Source organism: Phalacrocorax aristotelis, chromosome 4 (assembly GCF_949628215.1).
Source record: "Phalacrocorax aristotelis chromosome 4, bGulAri2.1, whole genome shotgun sequence".
Taxonomy (NCBI): Eukaryota; Metazoa; Chordata; class Aves; order Suliformes; family Phalacrocoracidae; genus Phalacrocorax; species Phalacrocorax aristotelis.
Window position 1 is genome coordinate 17,489,934 of NC_134279.1, and position 27,046 is coordinate 17,516,979.

The following is a 27,046-nucleotide window of genomic DNA, read 5'->3' on the forward strand; positions in this document are numbered from 1 at the left end:
AGTGCTTTCCCTTCTTGATTGGTGTGGACATCACTGTCCCACTCATCAGACAAGCAGGTAACCTGAGCTTCATCATTGAGTCAGACCTCAAAATATGCAAGATTTGATCTGGGCTTTCACCTAAGTTTTTCTGAGGCAACTCTGACAGCTTCTGTGCTGTCTTTGCAAGGCTGCTTCTTTTATCCATATTGCAGGCCATCCCTGCGAGCAGATCTCCGTGGCTATGGATTCGTAGTCCTGAATCCTGTATGCAAAAGCCAGCGCACTGCAGAGGAACCGTGTCTGTTCATGAGACGTGAGCAAGCGCTGTCATCAGGTGGCACCTCCCCATAGGTGTTTGTATTTCACTGCTCAATTTCTCAAGCCATAAGTATAATCGGAAGGAAATGTAGAATTCTCATTAAAGTATGTTAAGATTTCTCATTAAGTGGGTGTGTAATTACTTGAAATACATTCTCCAAAAGCAGCTGTGAGTGGTTTGCTGTCACACTGGAAGGGTATCTGAAGTAGGGTCATGTTGAGGGTCAGTTCTGGGTCTACAATTTTACTAATTACTTGCATAACAAAGTAGAGAGTAAATACGTAAAACAACGGATTTGGATATTCACCTCTGTGGCCAGAATCAGAATTCAAAAGCATCTTCAGGTCTAGTGTCTGAAAGCAGAACGATGGCATTTTCAGTAAAGTGCAGAGGGTTATGTTGAGAAGTGCAAGCTGAGGTGGGCAAGAATGAAATACCTGAGAGCAGGTGTTCAGAGACCGCAGTGAAGAAAGAGGCATGGTTGCACGATGATTGTATGTTATATTTAGAGTCAGCAATGTGAAAGTTTTGCAAAAATAGGCAAATCTGGTTTGATGCTAAGGCGTTATTCTGTTCTTGTCAGAGCTGGCAAGTGTGGGCCTGATGATTGTGTCTGGTTTTCAGCACTGCTGGTCAGGGTGGTGGGGATGGGGCAACCTTATGAAATTGTCGCCTATGTTCCTGTGCCGGTTGGTAGGATTAGTGGAACCAGTGACCTTCCTGATGGACGCATCTCTCATCTCTTCTTGAAGATCTCCAGTGTGGAAGTCTCTGCTGTGTCCCTTGATAGCCTATTCCAGTTTTTCACAGAGCTTTACATTTAGAAAGGTTTCCTTAACACCTAAACTGAATCTTGCTTCCTGAAATTTCATATCGCGTGTCTGAAGAAAGTTGTATACAGACTAGAGACCGCCCAAGGAAGAACAAGGATAAGAAGCTTAGAAAAAACATAAATCTGTAAGGAAGAGTTGAAGAAACTCAATTTATTTTAGTGTAGAAGAAAGAAACGTATTAAGAAGGCCACGATACCAGTCTTTCAATACAAAAAATGGTGTAAAAGAGGGGACAGGAAGGATAAGTTGTTCTTTATGGCTACTGGGGGAATGATGAAGGGAAACCAACTTTACTGCAGAAAAAAATGATGCGACATTGGAGATGCTGGGGGGAAACGGAGTCATTAGATGTTAGGGGAAGATAGGGGATATTGCAAAATCCCCTTTATTGGATATTAATAACATACTGGGTTGGGCAAAGTGTAGTTGATCCTGCTCAAAGCAACAGGATAAACTGCTTCGCGTACATTGTTCCTGTGCTTTACAATGCTGTCCTGGAGCAGCATTGCACTGCATTGAATATTAGAACCTGTTCCAAGCAAAACAAAATGCAAACACTTCTAAAATTGTCGTATAAGTAAGCAAAGTAATAAGCTGGAAATATTTACCTAATTACAGTCAATTTTATTAGTACTTTAAATCCAGCTAGAATAAAGAACCAAAATATGTTTAAATGAACACAATGAAAATAGTGTACAATTATGTATATTAAAATTTGCATTAGAAGCTCTTTCTGTCATCTGTGCTGTACCTCCCTTTCTGGTATACTGAATGTGAACCAAGAACAAGAATTACATTTATGGATGTGCCTGGATCTTTGCAGGGTCTGACTGAAGGCAAATAAAATGTGACAAACCCGTAGATCAGACTTCATGAACATTCATTCCTTGTCTTTAAGCTGTGTCAGATTAAAGTGTTACTTATTAATTAGTAAGCAGTTGTGAATGATGTTGGCAATGCCTACCTATGTCATTATTTCAGTTATGCCTACCATTTCATCGTACTGAATTCAATTATTGGCTTTGAGCTTATTCTGCAGTAAAAGCTTGCTTCTGCTGGTGGAGGATAAGAAATCAGGAAATTTTCATTGCTTTGTTAATGAAACTATACTGATTCCTCAGGCTCACGGCAAGTGATACCATTTTCTATCACATTCTGTCTCCCTTGGGTCACAGCTTTCAGCAAGAGATTTTAAAATTTATTTTGTGATGTGAAGGTGGGACCTTTATTTTCTTCCTTACCAGCTGCAGTCTTCCTTTGTCTATTTAAACAAACTAATTGGTCGCTTCAGCATATCCCAAATGCCACTGCAGAAATCACCCTTGAAAGGCCACTGCTCTGCAAGAGCGTAGTCCTTTTAGTAGTGTGTCTTACATGATAAAGTAGTCTTGTACTCTCCTTTTAAGTTCCTGTACAACTTGTCCCCTGCTTCAGTAGTTGCTTTTCGTTTGATTTCTCCCCTTGGTCTGTCCAGTCAAACCAGTGACTCATCCACTTGTCCATGTGTCTCCCAGATTTGTACCTGGCCCTTCCTCTTACGCATGGGACAACACTCAGGTTCACATTTAGAGGTTCTTCATCTACTGCAGCTCTATCTGAAAAGCAGAGGTTTGCTTCCCAAAGTGGGTAGCTGGTTTATGGAAGCTTTAGGGTCCTGTCTTGGTTGTTCCATTTATTTTTTTTTTCTCTGCCCCCCCCCCCCCCCCCCCCCCCCTTGAAGAATAAAGGTTGTACGCCTGAACGCACTTTGTAGAGTGAATGGGATGATGCTGTAAGATCTTGTTTGCATTACTGCTTTTCACTTTATTCCATGCCTTTGCATGCATATGTGTGTGTATATATATAAAAGTCAGTATTATTATCTAGAAACTTCTCGGCAAAATCTCATACCCATTGTGCTAGACACTTAAGTGAAAAAATGTCTGTACCAAGATAGCTCAGAATTTTCATGTATGTCAAGATACAACAGATTTGGGGGAAGGGAAACACTATTTGTGGTAGCAGTAAAATAGCTAATGAGAACAGATGTCAGCTCACTGAAGTAAGTGAGGCAAAGGCACCAGGCAAACATGATGAAAAGATTCAGGGGAGGAAAAAGTGGCATTTTGATGGAGCATTTTTCTGTACAAAGGTGGAAGCAAGCCACAAAGTGTGTATGGTTGGTGAGGGCTCAGAGAAGAGTCTACCCAGAGGCTGTTATGGCTGCCTCAAGGGGGAGACCTGGCAGCTGGATCCTTTGGTGACTCTGGTGCAGCAAGGTGTTGTAGGTTGTGTTTGGAGAGGAGAGGCAGGCAGCAGTGGAAAGGTGTGCAGGAAAGCCCTCAAGCATTTGGTGTGGGGTGGAAGGGAGAAAGCTGACAGCTGTTGAGGTTGGCAAGGAGGTGGTGGTTGTAGCTCGGGTACAGAGCTTGAGCGGTGAGGCTGGGGCCTGGATGGAGGAGCTCAATATTTGAAATGCAGGGGTACACTGGCATGGCCTACAGAGCTGGCACATGTAAAGGTAGTCAGAGTGTGTTTGCTTTGCAGCATATTGTCTACCCTCAGACTGCCTAGATCACTGGTAGCACTGTACGTACTTTGAAATAATCCCAAATTATACCTTATTTCAAGTGCATATTGTGATTTTTTTTTTCTGTTTGTCTTTTAACAGGTATTTACTTAAATTCCTGCTTTCTCTTCTCCTTTACCTCTTTTCTAAACCTCCATTACTTTGTGTTGTGTGCTGTGTCCATTTTGGTTTCCCTTTTCCTTCCGCTGATGTTTTCTGCTTTACACTAGAGGTAGCATGTATTCTTACAATGTGCTTTTGATATCCTTACTGATTCAGATATGTGCTGCAGCATGGATAGAATGAAGACCTGTTAGGTCAGGATCAGTTTGGTCCTGTCTCTGGGAGGGCTTTACATATGTGATAAATAGAGCTCTTAGTCATCTGTATCATGTCTTCAGCTATGCAAATAATAGTTGGCTTTTGATAGGCAGCCAGGCAAGCTCTGAATTTCATCTTTTTTTAAAAAATCTGATTCCAGGAGATTATCATTACAAGTCTTGTAATGCACTCTACATAGAACTATGGATAATTTTCTAAACTTAAGATTTTGCTTTAGAGCGCCGAATGCCAGCATGAGTTTGCAGAGCATTTTAGGTGGTTCATTTGCTAAATTTGAACACTGACAATTCGGCAAACAAGATATTACTCTGTTGTAAAACTGCTGAGTTAAATCATAATATTTATGGGTTCTTTTATCTACTATCAATAGCATTTTGTTCTTTGGCATTTTTGGATCCCATTTTTTAATGATAATGCTGATGAAAATTAACTGTTTTTCATAGGCTCAAAATTAATATCAGATGGGTGGCTCTGTGGAGTCCATAACTTAATTTGCATATATTCTCTGGGGACAAAATATAGATTAGCTCCCTCTAAACCCAACTAGTATAGCATGTGTAAGTTTACTATGCTATTTTTAAAAAGCATATAGTAGTTTACGTGTCTTATAGCTACACTATAGCCTCAAACGTAACCTTTAAAAATTGGGAATGCCATACATTCGTAGCTGATTTTCACATTAGTTTGTATTCAGAAAACATTTTACAATAGGGTCACATCCAGTTAATGTCCTGGTATTCGACCTGGTGTAGCATTCACTGTTGCAGATGACCAGAAGCCTATTCAGTGTTTTACAGATGGCACGAAAACCCCTAAGCCTGAAATCACAGGCCTCCCTGTTTCAGCTTTTTGACAGGAGTGCTACAGATGCAGGGTCAACACTAAGAAGGAACCAGTTCTCCAAATCTGAATTTACCCCAGTCTCCTTCCAATACCTGTTCTGACATTAAGTCCTGTCTTTTTGCTAGATCATAAGGGGGGGAAGATATTAATTTGCACTCAAGACTCTGTTAAACTGGTTTTAATACAGTACCTTAGCCTTCCTCGGTGCCTCTGCAGCAATACCACTGTCCTTTTCTAGGCAGGTGGGACTGGCATTGAGGGTGATAAATAAGCAAGCTGGTGTTTGCGGGCTGTTCTTGTTGAGGTCTTCAGGTATGTGGAGCAACATGTGGTTTTGCAGAATTTGCAAGCTTTTCTTTGAACGTGTTGGACACAGGCCTGCTTGTATTAAATCCAGGTAAAACTTTGCCTATTGCTTCCAGAGGAACAGGGGCTGTTATTTGTGGTCAGACTTGTAGCTTGCTTATTCCTCTGCTATACTGTAATTTATTGTTAGAGCTACAGAGGAGGTCTGTTTGGATGTGTCTTTTTAAAATCTAAATTTATGTGACTTTTCAGGTGCTTCACTTTGTTTTTCATTATTTTTATTGCAATATACAAGACCTTATAAAATACTTGACAAAAGTTCTGTCAGATATTTGAGGTGTTAACCTCAGGTATATCTGCAGTGTGTGTTTCACTATTGTTTGTTTTTCTTCAACTGTTACTCTATCTCAGATTATTTCAAAATACAAGGATTATAATACAATATCCTGGCTGCGATAACGCTGAGCAGGAGGGGCAAGAAGTCCTGCAATTAGAGATAATATGCAGTCGCTGGCTGTGCAGCCATTTGGATGAAAGTCTTGTCCGAGCCTCAAACAGGCTTCAGGCTTCAACTTTACCACGTGAAATGCCCCATGCATGCCCGGTCCCCTGCTCTGCATGGAGACCCAGTGACTTGAACATTTCCATGCAGCAGTCCTGACGAGCATGGCTTTCACCCACCAATTCAGAGCTGCTTTGTTGGTGTTATAGTTCACATTGCAGTTAGAGAGCGAAAGTGAAAAACAGCTTCAAAAGACCGACTCCTGAGTACGTACTGCTCAGAGTTTGTATTTAATCTTTAGTTGTTGGTTTCTGTGGGAGTTACCAAACCAGTTGAGCTACAGCACTGGCTTGAAGCCAAATGAAAAATACAGTTTTCTTCACTGTAAACATGACTGTCAAGCAGTAATGTTTTTCTCAGCTTCATTTTAAAGGCATTATAATGGAAGAAAATGAAACTAAACCACGTTTTTATGCCAGTATTATACATGGAAGAATGTTATTTCTTTTTCCTTTTAATGAAAAACTCTTAGAGAATAGGACATGGAATAGTATATCTTAATAAATACATAATCAGTTATCTGTGATTCTGTGATATTTGATGGAGTTGGTAAACCAATACACTTCTCACTCTGGTGTAGTTATGGTGAGAGTGCAGGTTTTTTGCCTCTGCAAACATGGAAGATATGTAAAGTTCCTTATTTTTAGTCCTGTTTTGATAACAGAAAAAAACCCCAGTGCCTGATAAAACTTAATGAATAATAAGAGCAAACACTAATCTCTAGCCACTCCTGCAGGCTTATTTTTAAACTCTCTTTTCAGTGTCCAGTAGCTCTGTTAACTCATCATCAGGTATTCTGCTGAACTTGGCCGTTCTTGCTTTGCTTTTGGCGTTTATTTTGTTGAAAAATGTAAGTTCAGCTTTGTCCTTCTAAGAGAAATGCAAACTGTATTTAATGCTCACAGTGACGTCACCAAGACGTCCTCATGTGGGCGCGACTGCACCAAATGGGGAACAACAGCATTTTCACTTACTTTTCAGAATTTAGATTTAGATCCAGAATATAAATTTATTTGTCTGCTTTGCCTCTAAGTCCCTCCATTTTATTTTGCAGAGTGAGGAAAAAAACTTGTTCAACAAAATGTCTGATCAGCTGCTGCTTTGTAAAATGGCTTTTTGGATACTAGGAACGGAAATTGCATCTTGAAGAATGGATGTCAGCATCCATGTAACTTGATGCGCTGGAGGATGAAAAATTCATCAGTAGTGCTTCATTGTTTGAATGAGCTTTTTTAAGAGTTTTGTAATAGAAAAGTAAGAAATAGGATTGGAAGGGGCTTTTATAAGGGTCTTCTCATCTGTCCTGTCTCTTGAGACAGAATCAGCTGCAGTGAAATCTCTCCTGACAGGTATTTGTCTTGCTTCTTCCTTATAACTCAAATGACAGTGATTCCTCTGTTTCCCTATGTAATCTGTGCTAATGCTTCAGGTAATTAGGGAGTTTTTAAGTGTATGTAGATAGTTGAACAACATAATTTTAAACTAAATTTTATTAGAACCAGCACATTTTTATTTGCATACCTAATCCTTTTATTAAAAAATTCAACCTGCCTGGGTTGGTCTGGATGTTTGCAGGCATAGAGAAACTAAGAAATTGTTGAAAGCAGACATACGGCTGTAGGTGAATTAATGAAATGATGTCCAGCTCTCTGAAGGAATAGTGATGAAAGTTACACAAAGATCTCTGAAGTTTTCTGTAGATCTCCTGGGTGACATTGGTGCTGAAATCAGCCAGGAAGATCCTTCTTTCATTGTGTGATGGAAACGACGCCAAACTGATATTCAGATTTTGCACTGGCTGCTCAGCACAATACGTGTTGCAGAAGTAATGAATTGTATTCAGGTTTTGAAGATGATAATCTAGGAGGGGCTGTTTGGGAACCTTCAAGATCTTGCGTGTAAGTGGTAACATCACTGTTTTCTATAGCCATGTCACATATTTACCCTAATAATCAGCTTTTCTTTTGGCTCTTGGGATGAGCCAGCTCCTCAGAGTTCAAGGTACTGTCCCAGCAAGGAAGTGTTGAAAACAACAGGCTATTGTTGCACTTGGGCGTGCATTGTCCTGGATCCTGGGCGTCCGTATCCTGCCTCGCAGGCACTACGAGCTCAGTCGCAGCCACTGGCTCTGGGCAGGAAGCCCCAGTTTCAAGGAAACAGTAAAGCACTGACGGCTGCTGTCGCCAGCAGTGGTCTCAGGGCAACAACAGCTCTGCTGCTGAGGAGGGTTTTCTTAAAACATGGGGTTTTAAGGAGTTTGTAGAAGAGTAATGAGCTAGTTCTGTGGATTTTTGTGGGGAGTTTTCTGCACCAGAGTAAGAGGAGTAGGAAGAAGCACATAGAGCAAGCTTTGAAAACTTCCCAGGAGGCAAAGGCATGGCATGCTGGGCTGAAGTGGAAGTGAATGTTTCGATGATGGAGAAGAAAGGAGGGGTGAGATGCAGGTTGGCCAGAAAGGATCCTGAAACTGCAGAAGAGGCGCTGTATTTAAGGAAAAATAGGGAGGGGAATCGATGACGGGGAAAAAACTTGAGGAGAGAGGCTCTGGGCAGGGCCTGGACTTAGGGGTGTTTGCAGTAGTATCCTAAGTAGGAGTGAGACAGACTTGTATTTACCGATGCCAGTAAAAGGGATGTTGCAATAATCAAGAGACAGAAAGATAGAAGTCCAGACAAGGGTTTTAGCTGTGTACAGATAGATGAGAAAGACTATATTTGAGAGGAGTTACTCTGAAAGAGCTGTGAACATTTACCTTTAATTCATTATTTATTGATTTTAAAGATTATCTTAGTTACATTTTCCTATTGCAAAAAGGGGGGTGATGGGCTCTTGGTTGGTTTTTTTGTCTTGCTTTTTATTTCTTACTCTTTCCTCATGCTACTAGATCATTTTCCTGGTGCAGGAGCAGGGCTTTCTGCCTGCTTATGTATCTGTGCTTCACATGGCAAAGTTGGGAAGGCAGCCCCCAGAGAATGGCTGACATCTCTGAAAAGAGTGGAAGCAACACTAGCATTGCTGTCTTCTATGGATACTTAGTAAAGTAGGGAGGGTAGCATTAAAACAAAAAAGAAACAGGAGAAAAAAAAAAGGCAAATCATTACAGAAATTTTGATAGCAGTGAGAAAGGTGTTACAGGGCTCAGTGTTTTTTCTTTAAATGGGTAAATATTTTTAGCGTAATTTCAGAACTACTCAAGAGAAGGGGACAAAGCTCTTATGGAAGTATCAAAGCAGCAAAAGCAAAGGGATTTGACTAGCTTAGCCTGTTCAAAATGGAATGACTCCGTTTCAAGTTGAGGCGCAGCCAGGGTGGGCACTCAGACTCAAAAGCTTAGGAGGGCTCCGGGTCTACTAATTTTAGGCACAGCCAGGGAGATTTCTTTTGATGACCAAATGCAATGGAGAACATGAATTGCAGACTTGTAGGTGATAAGTGATTCATTTAAGCTTCAAAACAAATACGTTTCCAAAACGTTTAATCGGCACCAACCACTGTAACTAGGATGTTTTTTGTGCATGTCTGTATGGAGACAGATACTGGACATTCTGGCACTTATAAAAACCTTCAGTAAAGCAATGAAAATGAGCTTACATGTGTCTTTTGGTCCTTTTTCCAGTGTAACGATGCTGCAGACAGTGAGGTATTTCTTAAGGTCCTGCATCTGTTTCACTTGAGGACCTTGAGATTATACTTCTTCCATTTTCTTTTAAAGCCAGGATTACACCAGATTTCTGTACTGACTTGGTTCTTGTGCTGCTCATCTTCACAGCCCGGAAGTCCAAAAAATTGGGGAAATTGAAAGGGATGCACGAGGAGCAGCCACAGCAGCGGCAGCAGCCACCACCCCAGAGCCCCGAGGAAGGGACAACGTACATCGCGCCTGTGACTGAGCCCTCTGTAAACACAGCACTTGTCCCCCACATGTCTGCTATCTCACCAGCACTTACTCCCTCTCCTGTTAAGATCCTTGAAAGCATTGAACCAGAGACCGTGTATGCAGGATATGACAGTTCGAAGCCAGACACAGCAGAGCACCTGCTTTCCACCTTAAACCGCCTGGCCGGCAAACAGATGATTCAGGTGGTGAAGTGGGCAAAGATACTTCCAGGTGGGACCACAGGGCATTTGGTGAAATGGTGTTTATTTTAGCTTAATGAACTATATGCTTGCCAAATTGCATCTTTAATCTGTGGGCTGCATTGAAACCCCTCACAGGGGATGTGAGATGAACATCTGAGAGAAGATTGGGGTTTTTTGTTTTACATTTGTTTCATATGTCTGTGATCAATATTTTAAAAGCTTTCATTTTGAATAGTAGCCTCTTAAGAAGAAAAGATGTTTTGTAACTGGAATGAGAAATTATGGATTTATTTTTTTCAGACATATAGTTTGTGGGAGTGTTGCTCTTGTTCGTTAATACTAGAAAAATAATGAGCAACATATTCAGTGCTGGTTTGGCCAACCCTTGTAGAGCGCAATGTAGTTCATGGGTATTTTCTGGTTTGATCTCTAGGATTTAGAAATTTGCCTCTTGAGGACCAAATTACTCTAATTCAGTATTCATGGATGTGTCTGTCATCGTTTGCCTTGAGTTGGAGATCGTACAAACATACAAACAGCCAGTTCCTCTATTTTGCTCCAGACCTGATCTTCGATGAGTAAGTATTCTTTTATGGTCTTTTCAGTGCAGGCTGGAAGGATTACTCTGTCTTGTATTCAGTCTCAGGCATACCTGCAGTCTAAGAAAATTCCAGCTAATTCCAGCTTAAAAAGCAGCTCAAATTTTTTTCTTTTACTTCAGTGACTCAGTTTTCAATTGGCAAAGCTTTGATACTGCCATCCACTTCTTATGTATGTGGATGGGTTTCTCAAACTAGGACCATCCTGCAGACTTGAAATATGGCTGATACACGACCAAGATATATAGGGAAAAATAAAAAAAAAAAAAAACAAAACGTTTTGTGGTATCTACTGGAGCTTGGACAAATACCTAACTTCTAGGAAATGTGAATGTTTAAATTGCTGACTTTTTTCTTCAGAGCAGTCATATAATGGTGCTTTTGTTAACAATATACAGCTGTTCAATGTGTTTTCTTGACAGTCTTAATTACCCTTCTTTGCAACCATGAAAGAAGCCAAAATGTTTTTTCAGTAATGAAACATAACTTCTTTTATGATGCATTCAGACAAAAAAGAAGGATCAACCAAGGAACCATTCATTCTGAGTATGTGTGTTCCTTCATATTTTAAGTTTGTGTTTTAGTGCTTTGCTTTTGATGAGTATAATTTAATTTCTGTTCCATCATGCAGTGTTTATTCCAAGCCAGTAAAGTCAAAATTTAAGTGAATGCACAGGCAGTCAAACTGGGGTCACATCACAAGCTTATCCCAGAAGGTATTTTTTTTTCTCTAGAGGTAAAAATGAGACATAATCAAATGGATATAGGTACTCTTGAAGGAAGGAAAAAGCAGGAAGGATGAACAAAAAATAACATACTGCTCAATCTCCTGAAGCATTCTGAAATATTTTTCTTGGAGAAGATGCTTTGTCACTGCCCGTCTTAACAGTCTTTCTTTGATTTAGGAATTCCTAATTGATTAATGTGTATGAGATTGGTCCCAAAGCAGTGAGCAATATCAAAGGGGGATCATTTGGTTTGGGTTGGTGGTTCTTTTTTGTTTTGGTTTCTTTGGTGGTTGTTGTTGTTGTTGTTATTATTTATTATTATTATTTTTTTTTTTTAACAGGAGGAACCAGTAATTCACTGCATGTTTTTGAAAATGTAGTGTCAGCCATTTTCCTTGTTGAAAGCACCTCCACTGTAAATTGGACATTAGAGAGTCATAACAGAAAACGTATCTGTAGCTAAAGCTAAGTGAAAATGTGAACTTCGAAGAGCTTAGTTCTCCTGGGGAAACGTAGACTAAGAATTCAAACACAGAAGCAGCTTTCCCTCATCTGAAGTCAGTCAGTCAAGGGGTCAAAATTTATTGGACAGGGAAATCAATCCTGCTTGCAAATTGAAGTGTTTGTGCATTGCTAGCATTCTTGATACTGCAGCAAGAAGCAGCTTCCAGAGGTTGAGATCAATTCTCAGTTTTATGCTGCAAGCCTTGAAGGTAGATGCCTGCAGAATTATACTGAGGTTGAGGTTAGGATCCAGTCAGGAAAAGGAATGCAGTGTTATAGAGTGCAAAATAAAAATACCCAAAACCAGATATGTATGTAAGTTAGTGGTCAGGTCTTCTACATATTTAACAATGTACTCATTGCAGAGCTACCAAAGGTAGAATAAAGCAGATGTTTCTAAAGAGAAGAAAAATAAATTGCCAGGAGCTGTGTTGAGCTGTGAGATGTGGGACAAGGCCTTTTGAAGTAGCTAATCAGGGCAAGAAATTTCCTTGGAGGTAGAAGGGTAGGAGTTCAGCGCATACTCCAGAATGGTAATGGACACATCTCTGGAACAAGAGGGTTTTTCGCAGTTCGCTTATGTTTCATACTCGATGGGAATCATGGAGGACACTTGTTCCAAGTTTCTCACGTTACCGTTCAGGGTGGTGTTGTGAGGCTGCATCTGGAGTCTGAGTTTTGTGCTCCCCAGCACAGGAAACTTGTTGATAAACTGCAGAGAGCCCTGTGGAGGCTGGCCAGAGTAATTGCTGGCTAGGACAGCGAGGGAGCTGGGCTTGTGGAGCCAGGAGAAGGCTGTGCTGGGTGCAGTGGGGATTTCATTGCAGCCTTCAGCTTCCTGATGAGTTGTTGTAGAAAAGATGGAGTCAGACTCTTCATGGAGGTGCCCAGTGGAAGGATGAGAAGCTGCAATTGCAAGTTTAGGACAATAAACTGCCTCCTGGGCAGCAGGAGAAGAAATTCCATAATGAGATGGTGAAATAGCAGAGCAGGTGCCCAGAGAGACCCTGGGGTCTCTGTCTTTGAAGATATCCAAGCCTTGACTGGGCAAAGCCCCACGTAGCCTGCTCCATCTTTGAAATTAGCCCTGCTGCGAGCAAGGGGTTGGACCTGAGACCTCCAGAGGTCCATCCCAGGCTAAATTATTTTGTGATTCCAACTTCAGGAGATGCAGTGCTTTTCCCGGTTTTGACATAAGGCCAGAGGTGAATTACTGGAATCGTACAAGTCAGCCAATACGGTTCAGTATAGAAAGCATTCACACAAGCATAAACGGAATGTATATTCCTGTTTGTGAAACTACACTGCTTTGAAGCTTTGCTCTGGAATTGCTGAAGACTGGTCTTACCTTTTTGAATACCATGAACTTGGAAATGTGGTGTGTAGTTGCAAATACGGGCCTTCATTTCTGTGCTGCAAGGTTTATCAGACATCCCTAAGGTTCACTTGGTGGAACTTTTTGAGTGTTTTACTGCCCTTGGCATTTTAGGAAATGTATTAGTTGATGCAGAATGAAAGGAGATGCTTTAAAATTACTTTTCCTTCTGCTGGCTTGAGATTTATGTTCCTGTGATCACCTGGCCAAGATTTTCTTGGTATTTCTTCATATTGTGTCTGAGGGGGTCATTTCCCATCTCTGTGCAAGAAGTAATTAGGAAGGTCCCTGGCCAGTAGCATGCACTCGGTGCCCCAGAGGGTTCAGCATTTTCTTCAATGAATGGTTAAAAAAGAATGAAAGTAGAGGTTGGCATTAGCAGAATTATGTTGCTTTGTTTTATGTTAAATTAATTTTCCATTTAATCTTAACTACTGTGAATAAGAGGAAGTCGTAATGTTTCTGGAAGGCCATGATATATGATCTTGTTTTCTTTCTTATTCTGAAGGCCTGTAAACAAGTCAAATAACAAATGAGGATCTCAGTTGTTAATAGCTGTTAAATGTATCTTTGATTGTATAAATACAGTGCAAAATGCCTCCCTGCTCATACGTGGTGTGATTTCCTGTTAGGTTTATGGAAGGCTGGAAATATTTGTTTGCCTTCATTTAGTCGTGGTACATATCTAATTAAGTGTACTGTTTGTCTTTATGGATCATGCATATATTCCATTGCTTTAATTGGGCTTAAGTAAACGAAAAGATGTGAACTGAGGGATAAGGAAATGGCTGCTCAGCTTGCTATAGAAACGCCTAAAAGCAGCCTGAAAAGATGCATAAAATAGACCAGTGTATTTTATAATGTATGTGTAAGTTATAGTATGTGGGGTTTTTAAATCCATTTCTTTTGTAGCATAGTAGCTGTAATCAAAACTAATAGTTTTTATGTATTTATATAGCTTTAGTTTTAATCACAGAATCCCAGGTTGGAAGGGACCTCAGGGATCATCTAGTCCAACCTTTCTAGGAAGAGCGCAGTCTAGACAAGATGGCCCAGCACCCTGTCCAGATGACTCTTGAAGGTGTCCAATGTGGCCGAGTCAACCACTTCCCTGGGGAGATTATTCCAATGGGTGACTGTCCTCACTGTGAAAAATTTTCCTTTCGTGTCCAGTCGGAATCTCCCCAAGAACAACTTGTGTCCATTCCCCCTTGTTCTCTCCATCTGATGAATCTCCATCTTAATCCACAGTAAGTCTTTAAAAGACTGTCATGTATGTGACACCACATAATTCCTGTTGGAGGTAAATACCCTTAAAGGATGACTGTCGCATATGTAATAACACTGAAAATATATTGCAATAATGTTCTTAAGGCTGCAAGCTCAGTTCTGAGAAGTTGTAAAATTCCAAAATTAAGGTGGTCTGTGAAATTGTACGTGCTTCGAAGACTGTATCCATAACTAAACCTTTAAGTTATATTATCATGTAACATTTTTCCCATGTGACTCCTTCCTTTTTGTATTGACCAGGTTGAATGAGTTCTATGGATAATACAGGACTATGTAATGAGACACTGTCTCATTTTTGCTGTTTCTTGCCAGCAAGGAAGCCTTACCTTGAATGGGTCTAGGGATTTGGGAGAACAGAGTGATATTAATGGGGAAGATTTTCTTGACATGGCAAAAGACTATCCCTGATTCAAGACCTAAGCTCTGAGATGTTTTGGGTTCCTACTGCAAAGTAACAGAAATCCCACAGAAAAAAATGGCTGTTGTTTATTTAACTTGAAGGAGGGAGAAGAATTCTCTTAAGACTTAATCAAAGACTTTAGCTGAAATTTTCTAATCTAATTCAACCTAAGGCAGGCATATGCATGGACAATTTGAGTCCAGAGCATTAAATTGGTAAAATTATACACAATTGAAAGCAGGAAACTGAGTGGTGTTGCCTGGAATAGGTGCAAGAACAAAGCAAGGGATGTAGAAAAATACAATGTTTTTTAATGCTAGCTTATTTTCAGGGATTCTGTTTGAAGCTGTGCAAATTAACTGGTTGCTACAGTAAACCAGCCTGAAACATAATTTCTAAGATGTGGTCCTGGGAAGGTAGGGAAGTTAGTTTCAAATTCCCTTAGTCTCTCCCTTACTGGATGAATTAATCATTGAACTAATAGCTGAAATGACTCTTTCTCTGCCTGCACCCTTTTGAAGGGAAAGTCCCCAATGTTTTTGAAAAGAGGTGGTGTGACAATTTAGGTCCTAGAAGAAATCTGATGATCTGAATCTTTCAATAGTAGGAGTTTATGTGTTTGTAGCGCAGAAGTCAGATGCCTAAATCACAGAGGGCAAGGGATGCTCCTTCTTGCTCACGTTTCTGTGACGGGCACAGGCAGTTGCTGTCCCGCTGGCTGGTGGTGGCAGCTTCCCAGGTATCTGCTTCCACCCATACATTAAGTCTGGGCATTGGCTGGCAACCTTTCAGAGGCTCAGGAAGGGATAAAAAGCATTTACAAGTGCAGCTTTGCCAACCGAAACCCAGCAGGAGCCAAGACGTGGCGCAGCGGGGATCCTCGCTCCCCCGATGCGGGAAACCAGTGGGAGCAGTGGGACATGGGCTGCCTTTGGGGCCACGGCTTGTGCTCCCAGAACGTATCACCCTCCCAGCTGGAGGCCAGAAACTGCATCCCTCATGGCAAGCTGCCCTGCTTATCCATCCCCTCCCCTAAGGAAGAGGAATTATGGCTTTTCATCTCTCCATAGGGCAAAACCCCAGCTGATGGCATTGCTGATGAATATTAAAAATCAAGCTGTGTGTCCTCTTTGGCACATGTTGGTTTCTGCTGGCATAAAGAAACCAGAGGGCCAGCCCAGCGCTGGAGTTCTCCCTCAGGTCTCGAGTTTTCTTTCAATTTTAGGTTTTACACAGTCTCTTTGTAGACTTCTAAATCCTTGAGGTCTTTTGAAGAAGAGAATCAAATTCCAAAATTGTTTACTATTTTTAGGAAATTTACCCAAAACCTCTTATTTACTATTCCAGCCTTATCTAGCTGAAAAATAGCAATAATGTGGGATACTGAGAGTTCAGTAATGCTGAGACACCATGTTGAGACACTTTAGTATGTTAAAGTACGGCATCAATATTTCAGCAGCATTTTGCAAAGGCGCCGAATGACTAATGGGGCTGTGTGTTTTCTTGCTCCTTTGATTTTTCTTGGTTTGTCGTTTGTAGCATAAAGAATAAATCATAGGTGCATAAGTGCGCAGGTTCTGAATTTCTTGGCCATTGTACTTTCTTCTGTCATTGGATTTTTACAGGTATTTTTACCTAGTCAAGAACTTGAGGATAAGAACAGCACTAGGCATCATGCAAGCTACCCATAATTATTAAAGTGAACTTGAAAAACTGAGTCTAAAAACTGGGGCCAGTTTTAACAAGCATTTGGATCAGCTATGTCTTTTTTCCATCTGTGAAATTTTTGTATGATGTCATATGCAGCTTCATCCTTAGAGTAAAAAGGTTTCAGTAGAGGCAACAGTTTATTGGATATTATGCACAAAATATTAAGAGCAGAATATGCTGATTGATGTATTGGCTGGTGCTTTTGATAAGGCGAAGCTTCAGGCTATGGATTTTGAACTAAGTGGCTGTCCTTTCATTATTGCCATTACGGGCAATTGTGACACTGCTGGCCACTTTCTAGTTTGTAGTGCAGTATAGATGGCTTTTTCATTATAAAATTCAATGATCTATTCCAGATATTTTAAAATAACCCAATAATACTATGTATGTAATGTAGTTTAACAAACTAGCAAAGGTTACTACAAATTAATATAAACCCTTCCTTTGAAATGCAAGAATTAACTTTCAGTAAAATAAAAATGGGTATTGCAAGGATCTTTCAGGCTATGCCTTTGGTAATTGCCCCAAGTGTGAAGTTTTAAAATTTAAAAGCAGGCAGATATTGATATTAGCAATAGAAGAAAAATAGAGAATACATTTTTCAAATTAGAAAGTTGATCTAGAGCAAATGAGGCAGAGGGAGGCAGAAAACCTGATTCATTACATGGGAGTTTCTGAGAAGTTTCAGTGCTAATGTCATGGGATATGAATGGGCTGAGGATTTTGTAATGTTAGGAAAGTCATAAAATTAAATTAAGAATTAAGATGTAGCTCGGCTGAATAGCAGAGATTTTATTTTACATCTGCATTTATTAATTATGTGTATTTTATTAGTAAACAGCATGTTCATTGTCTTTTCATTATGTTCCTAATATCCTCTCATAATTTGCTTTTGGAAGTTGGGACCATTAGGACTTGGGGTTGTGTAAGGCAGTGCAAGGGATGCAGCTGCGCCTCTGTGCCCTTTCGGTGCTGAAGCCTGTAAGTCTTTCTGGTATTCTGATTTCTATAGTAATGGCAGGAAAATAAATGTAGTAAAATAAGCTGAATATTTAAGAACAGCAGAATTTTTTAACCTTTTATACCTTGGGGAGGGGGTGGTGATTACTTAGCTCATCTGTGAGTGGTGATAAAGCCAATAAGTAACTTCTTTTATTGTTTAAAAGATTACTGTTCCCCATTTACATTTTGCAGGATGATGGCTGTTAACCCTTTTGGTTTCTTTTGCAATCTGTTAATCCTGTAGTGTCTAAATTTAGGTACGTTTTTGTAATCGCTTTCATCTGCCAGTCTCCAAATCCTTAATTTTTAATTAATATTTCCGCAGTGATTTTTGATAAGAGTTGTCAGTGTTTGTTGTTTGCTAATAAATTGTGTGTGTGATTGCTGATCTTCTTAAAAGGTCAGCAAACAATCCTTGATATTCCTCCCTGCATGATTTTTGCTTGCATACATTACTTTGAAGAGGGGTATTGCATTCGTACAGTCTAAACTGTCAGTGCAATGAGAAGTGGATATCTGAATCAGTAAGTCTTTTATATATGTTGTTGCTATTATTTACTTTTCCATGAAGTGCAGCTCAGTTCCCATACAGTGAAGTACGTGAAAGGATATTGCTGCATACTCACCCCAAAATAGTGCAGGCGCAGAAGGAAATTTTGAAGAACTAATGTCATACCTGTACATAACAGATGTAATATGTAATATGCTTCAGCTAGATTTTCTGAGTCTTATTGTGCTTTTTCCTTTGTAAACAGGTCAATGGTTGGGCAGAGCAGTAGATTGAACTTCTTTGCATAAATTTCTACAGACTCTACCTTTTAATGCCTTTATCTCTATACACTTAAATTTCTAGGGTGTTTTGGTTAAAACTGTGAAATTGTAAAGGAAAACAGGAGATAAAGTAGTTTTAAGGAGATCTGTAAGAACGTGAAAACTGTCAGAAAAAAAGGTCTATCTAGCACAGTTTCTCATCCTTTAAACTGGCCAGTTGCAAAGAAAGCATAAGGTCAAGACAAGGGTAAAATGATACTTCATTTGCCCGTTCCAGCAGTCAGTGATTTAGGTGCTTTCTGAATGGGAGATTGCATTTGGACAACTGTACTTAATAACCCTCTGTGTCTGTCTTTTGTGAATTTCCTTAATACCTTCTTCAATACATTTACAACCTTGACATCTAAAATGTTCTGTGGCAGTCTCTTCTGCAGTTTAGTTATGCATATTTGTTTGCTGGAGATGTTTCTAAAGCAGGTAGCTGATAATTTAATGGAGTGCCACTTCATTCTTGTGTTTGTAGTAACAGTGGATACATTCCTTTTCATCCTGCGTGTGCCATTTATCACTTCCAGATCTCCATCAAGTCCTATCATTTCTTCAATGAGCTGAAGAATCAGCTAGTCAATTTAATCTTCCCGTGACTATCAGTTGTTTGCTACCCCTGGACATCCTCCTCTCCTCCCACAGTGCTTTTGCTAGCCTGTTGTGTTAATTTGGGGAGGAGACCAGACTGACACACTGTGTTCAGAGTGCAGTGGATTTATGCAGTAACAAAATTATGATTTCTGTATTGCTGTCAACTCTTCTCCCACCCTTTGCTTTTTTTGACCATTTATAAACACCAAGCAAGCATTTTCAAAAGACAGAAACCCAAAAAACCTCTTCCAAGTTACACTTAGGTCTCTTTATCGGGTGATATTTGTTAATTTAGAGCCAGTTATTTTGTATGTTTGGTGGAAGATTATTATACTTTCCTCATTGTCTTGCAGTTAGTGATTTTGACCTTCCATTTTGTCAGCCAGCCACGCACTTTTGCAAGATTTTTCAGCAGTTTCTCACAGGCAGCTCTTGATTTCATTGTCCGGACTCATCAGCAAGCTCTGTCACTTCCATAGGTCTGATATTTTTCAGATGATGTATGAGTACAGTTTTCGGCCCAGGCCCCAGTGCGAAGCTCTGAGAGACTTCCCTGGTAATCTCCATTACTTGTGAGAGATGGCCATTTATTATTACCCTTGGTCTCCTATTATTAAGCTACTAAAAATCCATGAAGAACCCTCCTCCTTATCCCTAAGCTCTCTTTAAGAGCTTTCAAGAGATCTTTTTAATAGCTTTAAAATCCAACATTGCCGTGATTGCATCCCCATGTACCTCCTGATGCAAAGCACACTGTGCAGGAGGTCCTAGACCAGTAATTACCCATGCCGGCACACCAACAGACGGTATTGCAGCCCGTACCCGAGCTACGTGCCCCACTTTCCTTTGTGTGGAAACCAGGGCAGAGGAGAGGAGGAGAAGAGGGCTGGTGCTTGCTTAGGTCTCTCCCCATATGGCTGTGGGATGCAGCTAGACCTGGCACGTGCGAAGCATTTCCATCATACAGACATTGCCTGTATTGACCAGAACATCCTTGTGCTATTGTCAGAGTGCTCTTACAGATTCATGAGACATGACCTCTCTTTGCCCAAGCTGCACTGACTTTCTTCCGTTATAGCATATGTATTTACCTATTAATGCTCTTCTTTCAATCGTTTTGCTAGATATAGAAATGAGACTTACTAGCCTCCGGCCTCTTGAGTGCTCCCTCCTCTCTCCCAGACCCATTTTAAGAAATCAGTCACGTTTGTCACCTTCCATGCCTTTTATAAGGGCAATTTAAGCAATAAGCTGCACAGCACAGTTAGTAGTTCAGCAATTCCATATTTAAGTTACTTTGCAGCTCATGGATGGATGCCATCTGGTCTTGGTGATTTATTACTCTTCATTTTACTGTATTTTTTTTTTTCTTTCTAAACTCTTGTACTCACACTTAAATTTGAAACGAGTTCTCACACTCGCTTACTGAAATGGGAGACTGGTGCAGAGCCTTCCTGGACTCCTTTACAGAAAGCACTGATGCAAAGGTTTTATTTAACTATTCTGCTATGGCCTGATCTTTCTCAAACACTTCTTTATCATCTTGATCATCTGTTGGCCCAGTGGATGTTCTGGCAGGTTTCCAGCTTGTGATGCGTTTGAAAGGGTTTGGCTGTTAGTTTTTATGACTTTAGCATGAAGACTTGCCCAATTATTTTACTTTTAACTTGGCATGATTATGCTTTCTTAGTATTGTCTCAGCATGACTTTGGGACATCCACAAGCCTTTTGGGAGGGTGTCTTTCCGCTTCTCTCGAGGTCCTTGGCAGGAAGGGCTAGGATAGAGAGAAGAGGCTTGTTCCTTTCAAGTGTCTGTCTGAATGTGGTGCTGCTTTAATCTTTCTGTACGTCAGTGAGCTGGTTTTGGTGGCATCTCCAAATGCCTTTCACATGCATAGTGCTTCCTTTTGCTCCTTCCCCTATGGAGTTAAATATTCATCTTCCAGATTAAAAGAAAAATTAGGAAGTAATTTCTCTAAACTGGTACGAGAGGAAGGCATGCCTCGGTTGACTTCCAGAAAATGCCGGGCTTTGCGTGAGCAAAGTTTTGACTTCTGAGGCGTTGTTGGCACAAGGGGAGAATTGCTGCTACATGTGGAACATAGCAGTACTTCTGCTGATGAACCACTGCAAGTGACAATGAGCCCTGGCATAATGGATATATAAAACAGTACCTAATGGGCACCTTTCCTGGCAGGTGATACCTTTCTCTGATGAACTTTAAAAGAGTATTTATTGTTGCGTGTACGTTATCATCACTTATTGAATGTGGTATTGAAAAAGCATTTTGGTAAAGGCATAATTATGTACTTTCTCATTTAAACTGTGATTTTTCTCTTTTGGAATGCAAATGCAAACCAAAAGAGAGTGTTTGGTATCAGCATTCTGCTAACTGCATAATTAACTGTTAATTCCAGCAGATACTTGGGGTTTTTTGCTGTTGATGTGCCTGGGGTTTTAGGGTTACATAACTGGGTGATTATTAAGTTGGATTTTAGCACAAGTTTTCTGTTACTCCTTGGGAGCTGAAACTCTCCTGTGGCAATCATTATCCATGAGCTGTTGCCAGTTCCTTTGTTGATAGGCGTGTAACAGGAGGACGCTTAGCTGAAACTTTAAGGCAGCTCTAAATTTCTTAGTATCAGTTACCTGGGACTGTATTCTCAGGATTACCAGGAGGACTTTTGTGGGAGAAAACTGATTTTCAGAATTATCTCCTTTAAGTTCGGTGTAAAAATTGCCAAGTTTGTATGCCTGGGCGGCTAAAGCCCACTAAATACCAGCTATGTCTGTTTTAATGTGAAGTGTGAAGTGACGCTCCTTGTCTGATTATCAGTGTCCAGCACTGGCGGTCCTCGCTCTAATCCCTGTTTTGTCCTGGGTACAGCAGCTTCTTCTGCCAAGGTCACCGCTGTAGTGCCAGTGCTCCCAGCTACCTACCCCTCAGTCTGCAGCATCCCAGTCACCTGGAGAGAAGCTTGCAGGGTTAAATGTTTTACTTTGGTAACAGTGGGTTTACACGTTCTTGTGGCAGGGTTGGTGGGGGGACATCATTACTGAAGAACTTCTCTTTCAGCCACTTTTAGAGCAGGAAATCCATCTTTTTTGCATACAGTGCTTTCTCGCAGGGAGCAGCTTTCTCCTGTTGCATGTCAGATTCCTGCAGGAATACAGCAGCAGGAGGCATCTCCAGGACCCTCGAGCCAGTTCCCTGCTGCTGCAGGAGGATCTCACCATAAAACCTCCTTATTTTCCAAGTAGAAGGTAGTGCCAAGGCCTTGCTGCTGTGTCAGACTAATAGTGTACAGGTTTTTTTTTCTCCCCACCTTCTAGGCAGAGAGGAGAAATGCTGAGTGTCAGTAGTGGCTGAAGTCCGGTAGGACAGGGCAGACGGATTTGGGAAGCAGCAGGAGGAGCTGAGGTGACATTTGGTGGCAGGTCTTGCAGCTTTGATTTAAGACATGATTGCTGGCACCTGCTTGCTGCATGAAGAAGCATGTACATGGGCGGTAGCGGCATCAGGTAGTTCAGCAATGTCAACCAACATGGCCTGGAAATGTAGGAGTATGCTGCAAACCCAGACTGCCACTGGGGGCTGAGGTAATGGCACTTTGGGTTTGGTTTGGTTTTTTTCCCTGGGCCTGGTACGAGGACAGTGTTTTCCAGCAGCATGATAGAGCTGGCAGCCAGGGGCTGTGATGTTGTCACCTGGCTGAGATCCACCATCGCTTGTGTAGGCAGCAGGGTGGTCGTCTCAGGCTGTCACCTTTATGCTACCTCCAGACTAACACTTTCCTGGATAAACCATCTAATTCCCAGCCTACGTCTATCCGTGGCAGTTTAACCAAGTTGTAGGGTAATAGTTGAATCCTCTGTCCCTCACTGCTTAGGGAGAGCATCTGCTGCCTTATCGGTAGGAGGAGGAAGTTGCTGGTGGTGCCCAAGATGGGGTATTTATTTCTGCTGGCTTACTGACAAGGTAAAGGAAAAACGGGCATGACCCAAATTTCTCTCCAGAGAAAACTGATGACAAAGCTGCAATTAATTTCAACAGGGTGGAGTGCCTGCATTTGCCATTGATGCAAGGTAACAGGTATTTTTTCCTTCCTCAAAGGAGATGGCTCTAAAGATTTAAAAGTTGAAGGCAGTGTGTTGAAGGGAGTATGTTTTTGTCTCTTTCTGCTATGGCTTGCAGAGCGAGCAGAGATTAGAAAGTGCTGAATAAGAAATAAGTGCTGAATGAAAAGTCATAATTGAATTTTGCCCGAATTCTGCATGTCTTTCGGCTTGGATTTTGATCAGTGCAATAACTTAATGATGCTGCTCCTGTACTGCTGACTTTGGTTGCATTTATAATGGCTGCAGGGTGGGAGATGGGTGTCTGGGTACAGTCCATTGAGCAGAATGATGCGCATTGTTTCCTAGTGCCTCCGCACACAAAGCAGTGGAGTGGTTGCCCCTTTACATGGAAGAATAGGTTCTGTTTTGTGCTAGGTAATGTCGTTCTGTTCCCACCGGTCTTCATGATGGAGCTGTTGAAGTAGAATACTCCCCCAAGAAAGAGTAAATTGTTGTTACAATAACATGCTGCTTTTTTTCTTTCCCCAAGAACCTCAAAACTTTTTCCGTACAAGTGAACCCCTCTTAAAGCAGGTAAGATCATTCAGGCCATTGGATGGTTTGAGCAGCTGAACAAGGGACTCTGTGATCCCGTAGCCCTGGTCTTTTCCCCCCTTCAGCCACAGTTTGCCTGCCTTACCCTAAAGGTGTCTGGTAATGTTTCATTCCTCTCTCTGCAAAGTTCAAACTGACCCCTTCTGGCATGGTGGAAAGTGTACCTTGCTTTCTGAGGCTTCCAAACTGCTTTTGACCTTCAGGCCTCAGCAGGTTTTCTTGTTGGGTTGCATTTCGTTGTTTGTTTATTTGTTTTGGTTTTGTTACAGTGTAACGTGCTTTCTGAATTTCTGTGAAATCACTTTAAATGATGGACAGGCTTCAAATGAATACAGGTTTTAGTCTAGGTCTAAAAGAAAAGGTCTTGATTATAAAATTGGAAGCATTTATTATAGGGTAAAAAATGTAAAATCGGGAAACAACAAAGAATATCTTTGACATCAGACTTCTGCTACAGGTGTTCCTTGGTCTTTTCCTAAGTCTTTTCTGAGCTGCAGAGCCCAAGGGTCTAAGTCAGCTGCAAGTTTGTTCCTCTGAGGTGCTGTGAAAAGGGAGCCTTTGCTCAGTTGTTCTTGGGATTATCAGCATGTCACTTGAGTACTGATGAAACTTCGAAACATGTACCACAGCTTTCCCTTTCTTTACTTCCCTGTCTAATTTAGGAAGATGCCTTGTGCTGCGGTTTTCAATAGTATCCATGAGAAAGTAAATAAAACATGGTTATCAGGTTTGGTTTGGGGCTGAGTTTCGCCTGTGGGTGAATATTCCTTCGCGCACAGGTTCCTCTTTTTGGTTACTGTCAGTTGAGTTGCAGTTTCCATCCTCGACAAGGAGATTTACGATACTTCATAATTTATAAGTTCCTTGTTCATAACAAGTTGTTTCTGTACAGTGTGCCGGGTGGCTCTTTGGTTTCTGTGAAGGTCATGTAAGAGTAATAATAAGACACATGGATGGCTTGGTATTTAGGGTGCCTTACCTTAAACAGTTTCCTTAAACCATCCCTCCTCGGCATGACTGCTCAAGTCCTACATCTCTGTCATAGTTGGATGGCTCTTCCCTTGGTGATTTGGGGCTTCAGTCCTGTTTTGGACAGATGCTTAAGCCGTTTGCCTCTTCGCTTGCCCTGTTTAAAAGGGCGGCTACTGCCACGGAGCAGGGGAACAGGAGGAGCTGGGTTAGTTTGCCGCTTTCTCATCCACGTTTTCAGCTCTGTGTGGGTAGATGTTGAGGATGAGACAGGCCACGGTGTTGGGCTGGTACCGCAGAGCTGGCAGATAGGTCTACCGCAGGCAGATAGGTCTGGAGTCAGTTTGGGAAAAAGAGTGGCAGAGATGAGGGAGGCGAGAACATAGAGATTGTGTGGGGTTACGGGGAGATCCCAGATCAAGTAGGGAGAAAGAGAAGACAAATTCAGGGAAGTACCAGGGAGTCTCTCAACTAGGAATGCGTTTGCTGTGGTTCATTGAAAAAAAAAAAATCCCAACAGCAGGAACAAAACCCTTCTTCCCACTGAGGCAGTTGAGGTGCCTTAGAAGGCTTCACCAGTGGAGGTACCCACCTCATCTTCCTCCCGGGGGAAAGGAGGGAAAAGCAGCAGCAGTTCAGTTCCAGTGGGGGTGTGGTGAGCAATGCGGTGACCAGTGAACACAAGTACCAGTGGCCAAAGAGGCTCTGCAGGAGCAGATAGAAATGGGGCAGAGCAGTAGCTGGGGGAATGGGCTGGTTGCAGCCGCTCGCTCTGCCCGCAGTGCTGCGGGAAAGGTCAGGCAGAATGTGAGCTGGGCATTAAATTAAGCCTGTAAGGAGACACTTGGGGGACTTAAGATGGATTAACTTAAGGTGTAAAGTTTAAAGTGTATTATTATGAACGAGGATTAAACTAAACTGAGCTAATGACACCACTTCTGAATGCATATCCACACAGCAGATTCAGAGCTTTGGCTCCACACCTTTTATTACTAAAATGGACTTACCTTCTTAAAGTCCCCATAAAGATACACGCCCTTATATTCCAGATCTTCACAGTCTCCATCTTCCATGTCAAGAAGTTGGTATGTATTGGTATGTAGTGTCAGAGGTAGAACTGGTTTTGGTTGGTTGGGTTTTGCCTTTTTTTTTTTTTTTTTAAAATAAAAGGCGGGAAGGCAACATAGAAGTTTGTTTGCATTTTTCCCCATGGTGGTGATGACTTGATGGTATTTATTCTTAGATGAGGCGTTTGGTAAGGAAGAAATAACTTTGTTCGTGTTATGTTGACGTGCCCTAATTTCTATGTGCCCCACCTCTTCTCATATATGAGCCATTTTTATTGCTTTATTTTGTTGTTACTCTCATAGTATTGAGATATCTGCAATGTCAGCATCTGAATTTTCCAAAAGCTCTGTACCCTCTTATTTTACACTGTCTGGGTTAAAAGTCAAATGCAAAGCTGAATACTGTAAACTCCCACAAAATGCGTATCTTACATCAATATTTGTAAGTAGATAAAAGACTAAATATTTAAATATTTAAAAGAAGACAAAAAACCAAACAAACAAACAAAACTTCCTGACTTTTACTAAAATTCTTCTATTTGGGCAATCATATAAAAGCAAAACAAATACAAAGAAAAACATTAGAGAGAAAAAGTAAAATGTCACAGAAAGCATAAATCAACGTTAAAAAAAAAAAAAAAAAAGGCTTTGAGTCAGGATACTTCTAGGTTTGCTGTCACAGAAAGTTTTTTTGCCACGCTGTTTAGTGAAAGCATAAGAAACCTGAGACAAAACCTCAGAATGTTTCATTTTATTTGCTGTGTGGCTTGTGGTACCGGATGAAAGGTCTGGCACTTCTCGTGTCTGTGGAGGTCAAACGCAGGCAGGGATGGTGGCAGCTGCTTTATCTTCTGAGGCTGGAGAAACTGACTTTGGTGTCCTGCAAAAATAATAAAGGCTATAATAGGCTGTTCTTGTTTTGAATCCTGCTAGCCTTTAGCGGTCTGAGATATACCTAAAAAGCATTGGGTTTTTTTTAAATACAAATGTCCCTTATTAATCATTTGCCTTTCAACTTCACTATGTATCCCTATGAGCCTCCTGGGAGAGCTCAGTTAGGAGCCAGGTCTGTGTCCTAGACCTGGATTTGGTAGTTTTCAGAAGAGGGAGGGGAGCAGGAGCAGCAGGAGGGAGATGACTCTCTGGGGTCTTTTTCCCCAGCTGTCTCAGGTCAGCTCAGAGGTTGCAGCCACTTGGTCTCTTGGCAATAACAACCCATCAGGCAGGAGCACCTCGGGTTGGTTTAGGGTGGTGTCCCTGAAGGGGGATAGGTGGAGTCATGCAGTGGCCAAACGTGAAGGGGCCCCCATTCCTGGCACACTCGTTTGTCAATGCTAAGGGCGCATCCAGACATGGGGAGGGATCCAGGTGCTGCTGTGCTGGGCTGGCTGCAAGCCTCAGATGGTGGCCACCAGCCTCAGGCAGACCTGGGGCTGGAGCAGGACCCCAGGCACAGCAGCTTCAGAAATGCCTGATTGTGTGCATCTGATGTCTTTGAATTCT

General features: G+C 41.4%; 1 protein-coding gene across 6 annotated transcripts in view; it reads left to right on the plus strand.

Annotated features, from left to right (window-relative positions):
• The window catches only part of NR3C2 (nuclear receptor subfamily 3 group C member 2), a 215,095-nt gene that overhangs the window by 167,485 nt on the left and 20,564 nt on the right, over positions 1-27,046 (plus strand). For all 6 annotated transcript variants that reach the window (XM_075090423.1, XM_075090425.1, XM_075090424.1 and 3 more), the window contains 2 exons: positions 9,505-9,843; positions 10,249-10,393. In XM_075090423.1, the coding sequence (XP_074946524.1) occupies positions 9,505-9,843; positions 10,249-10,393 (484 nt within the window). The remainder of the gene's footprint in view (positions 1-9,504; positions 9,844-10,248; positions 10,394-27,046) is intronic.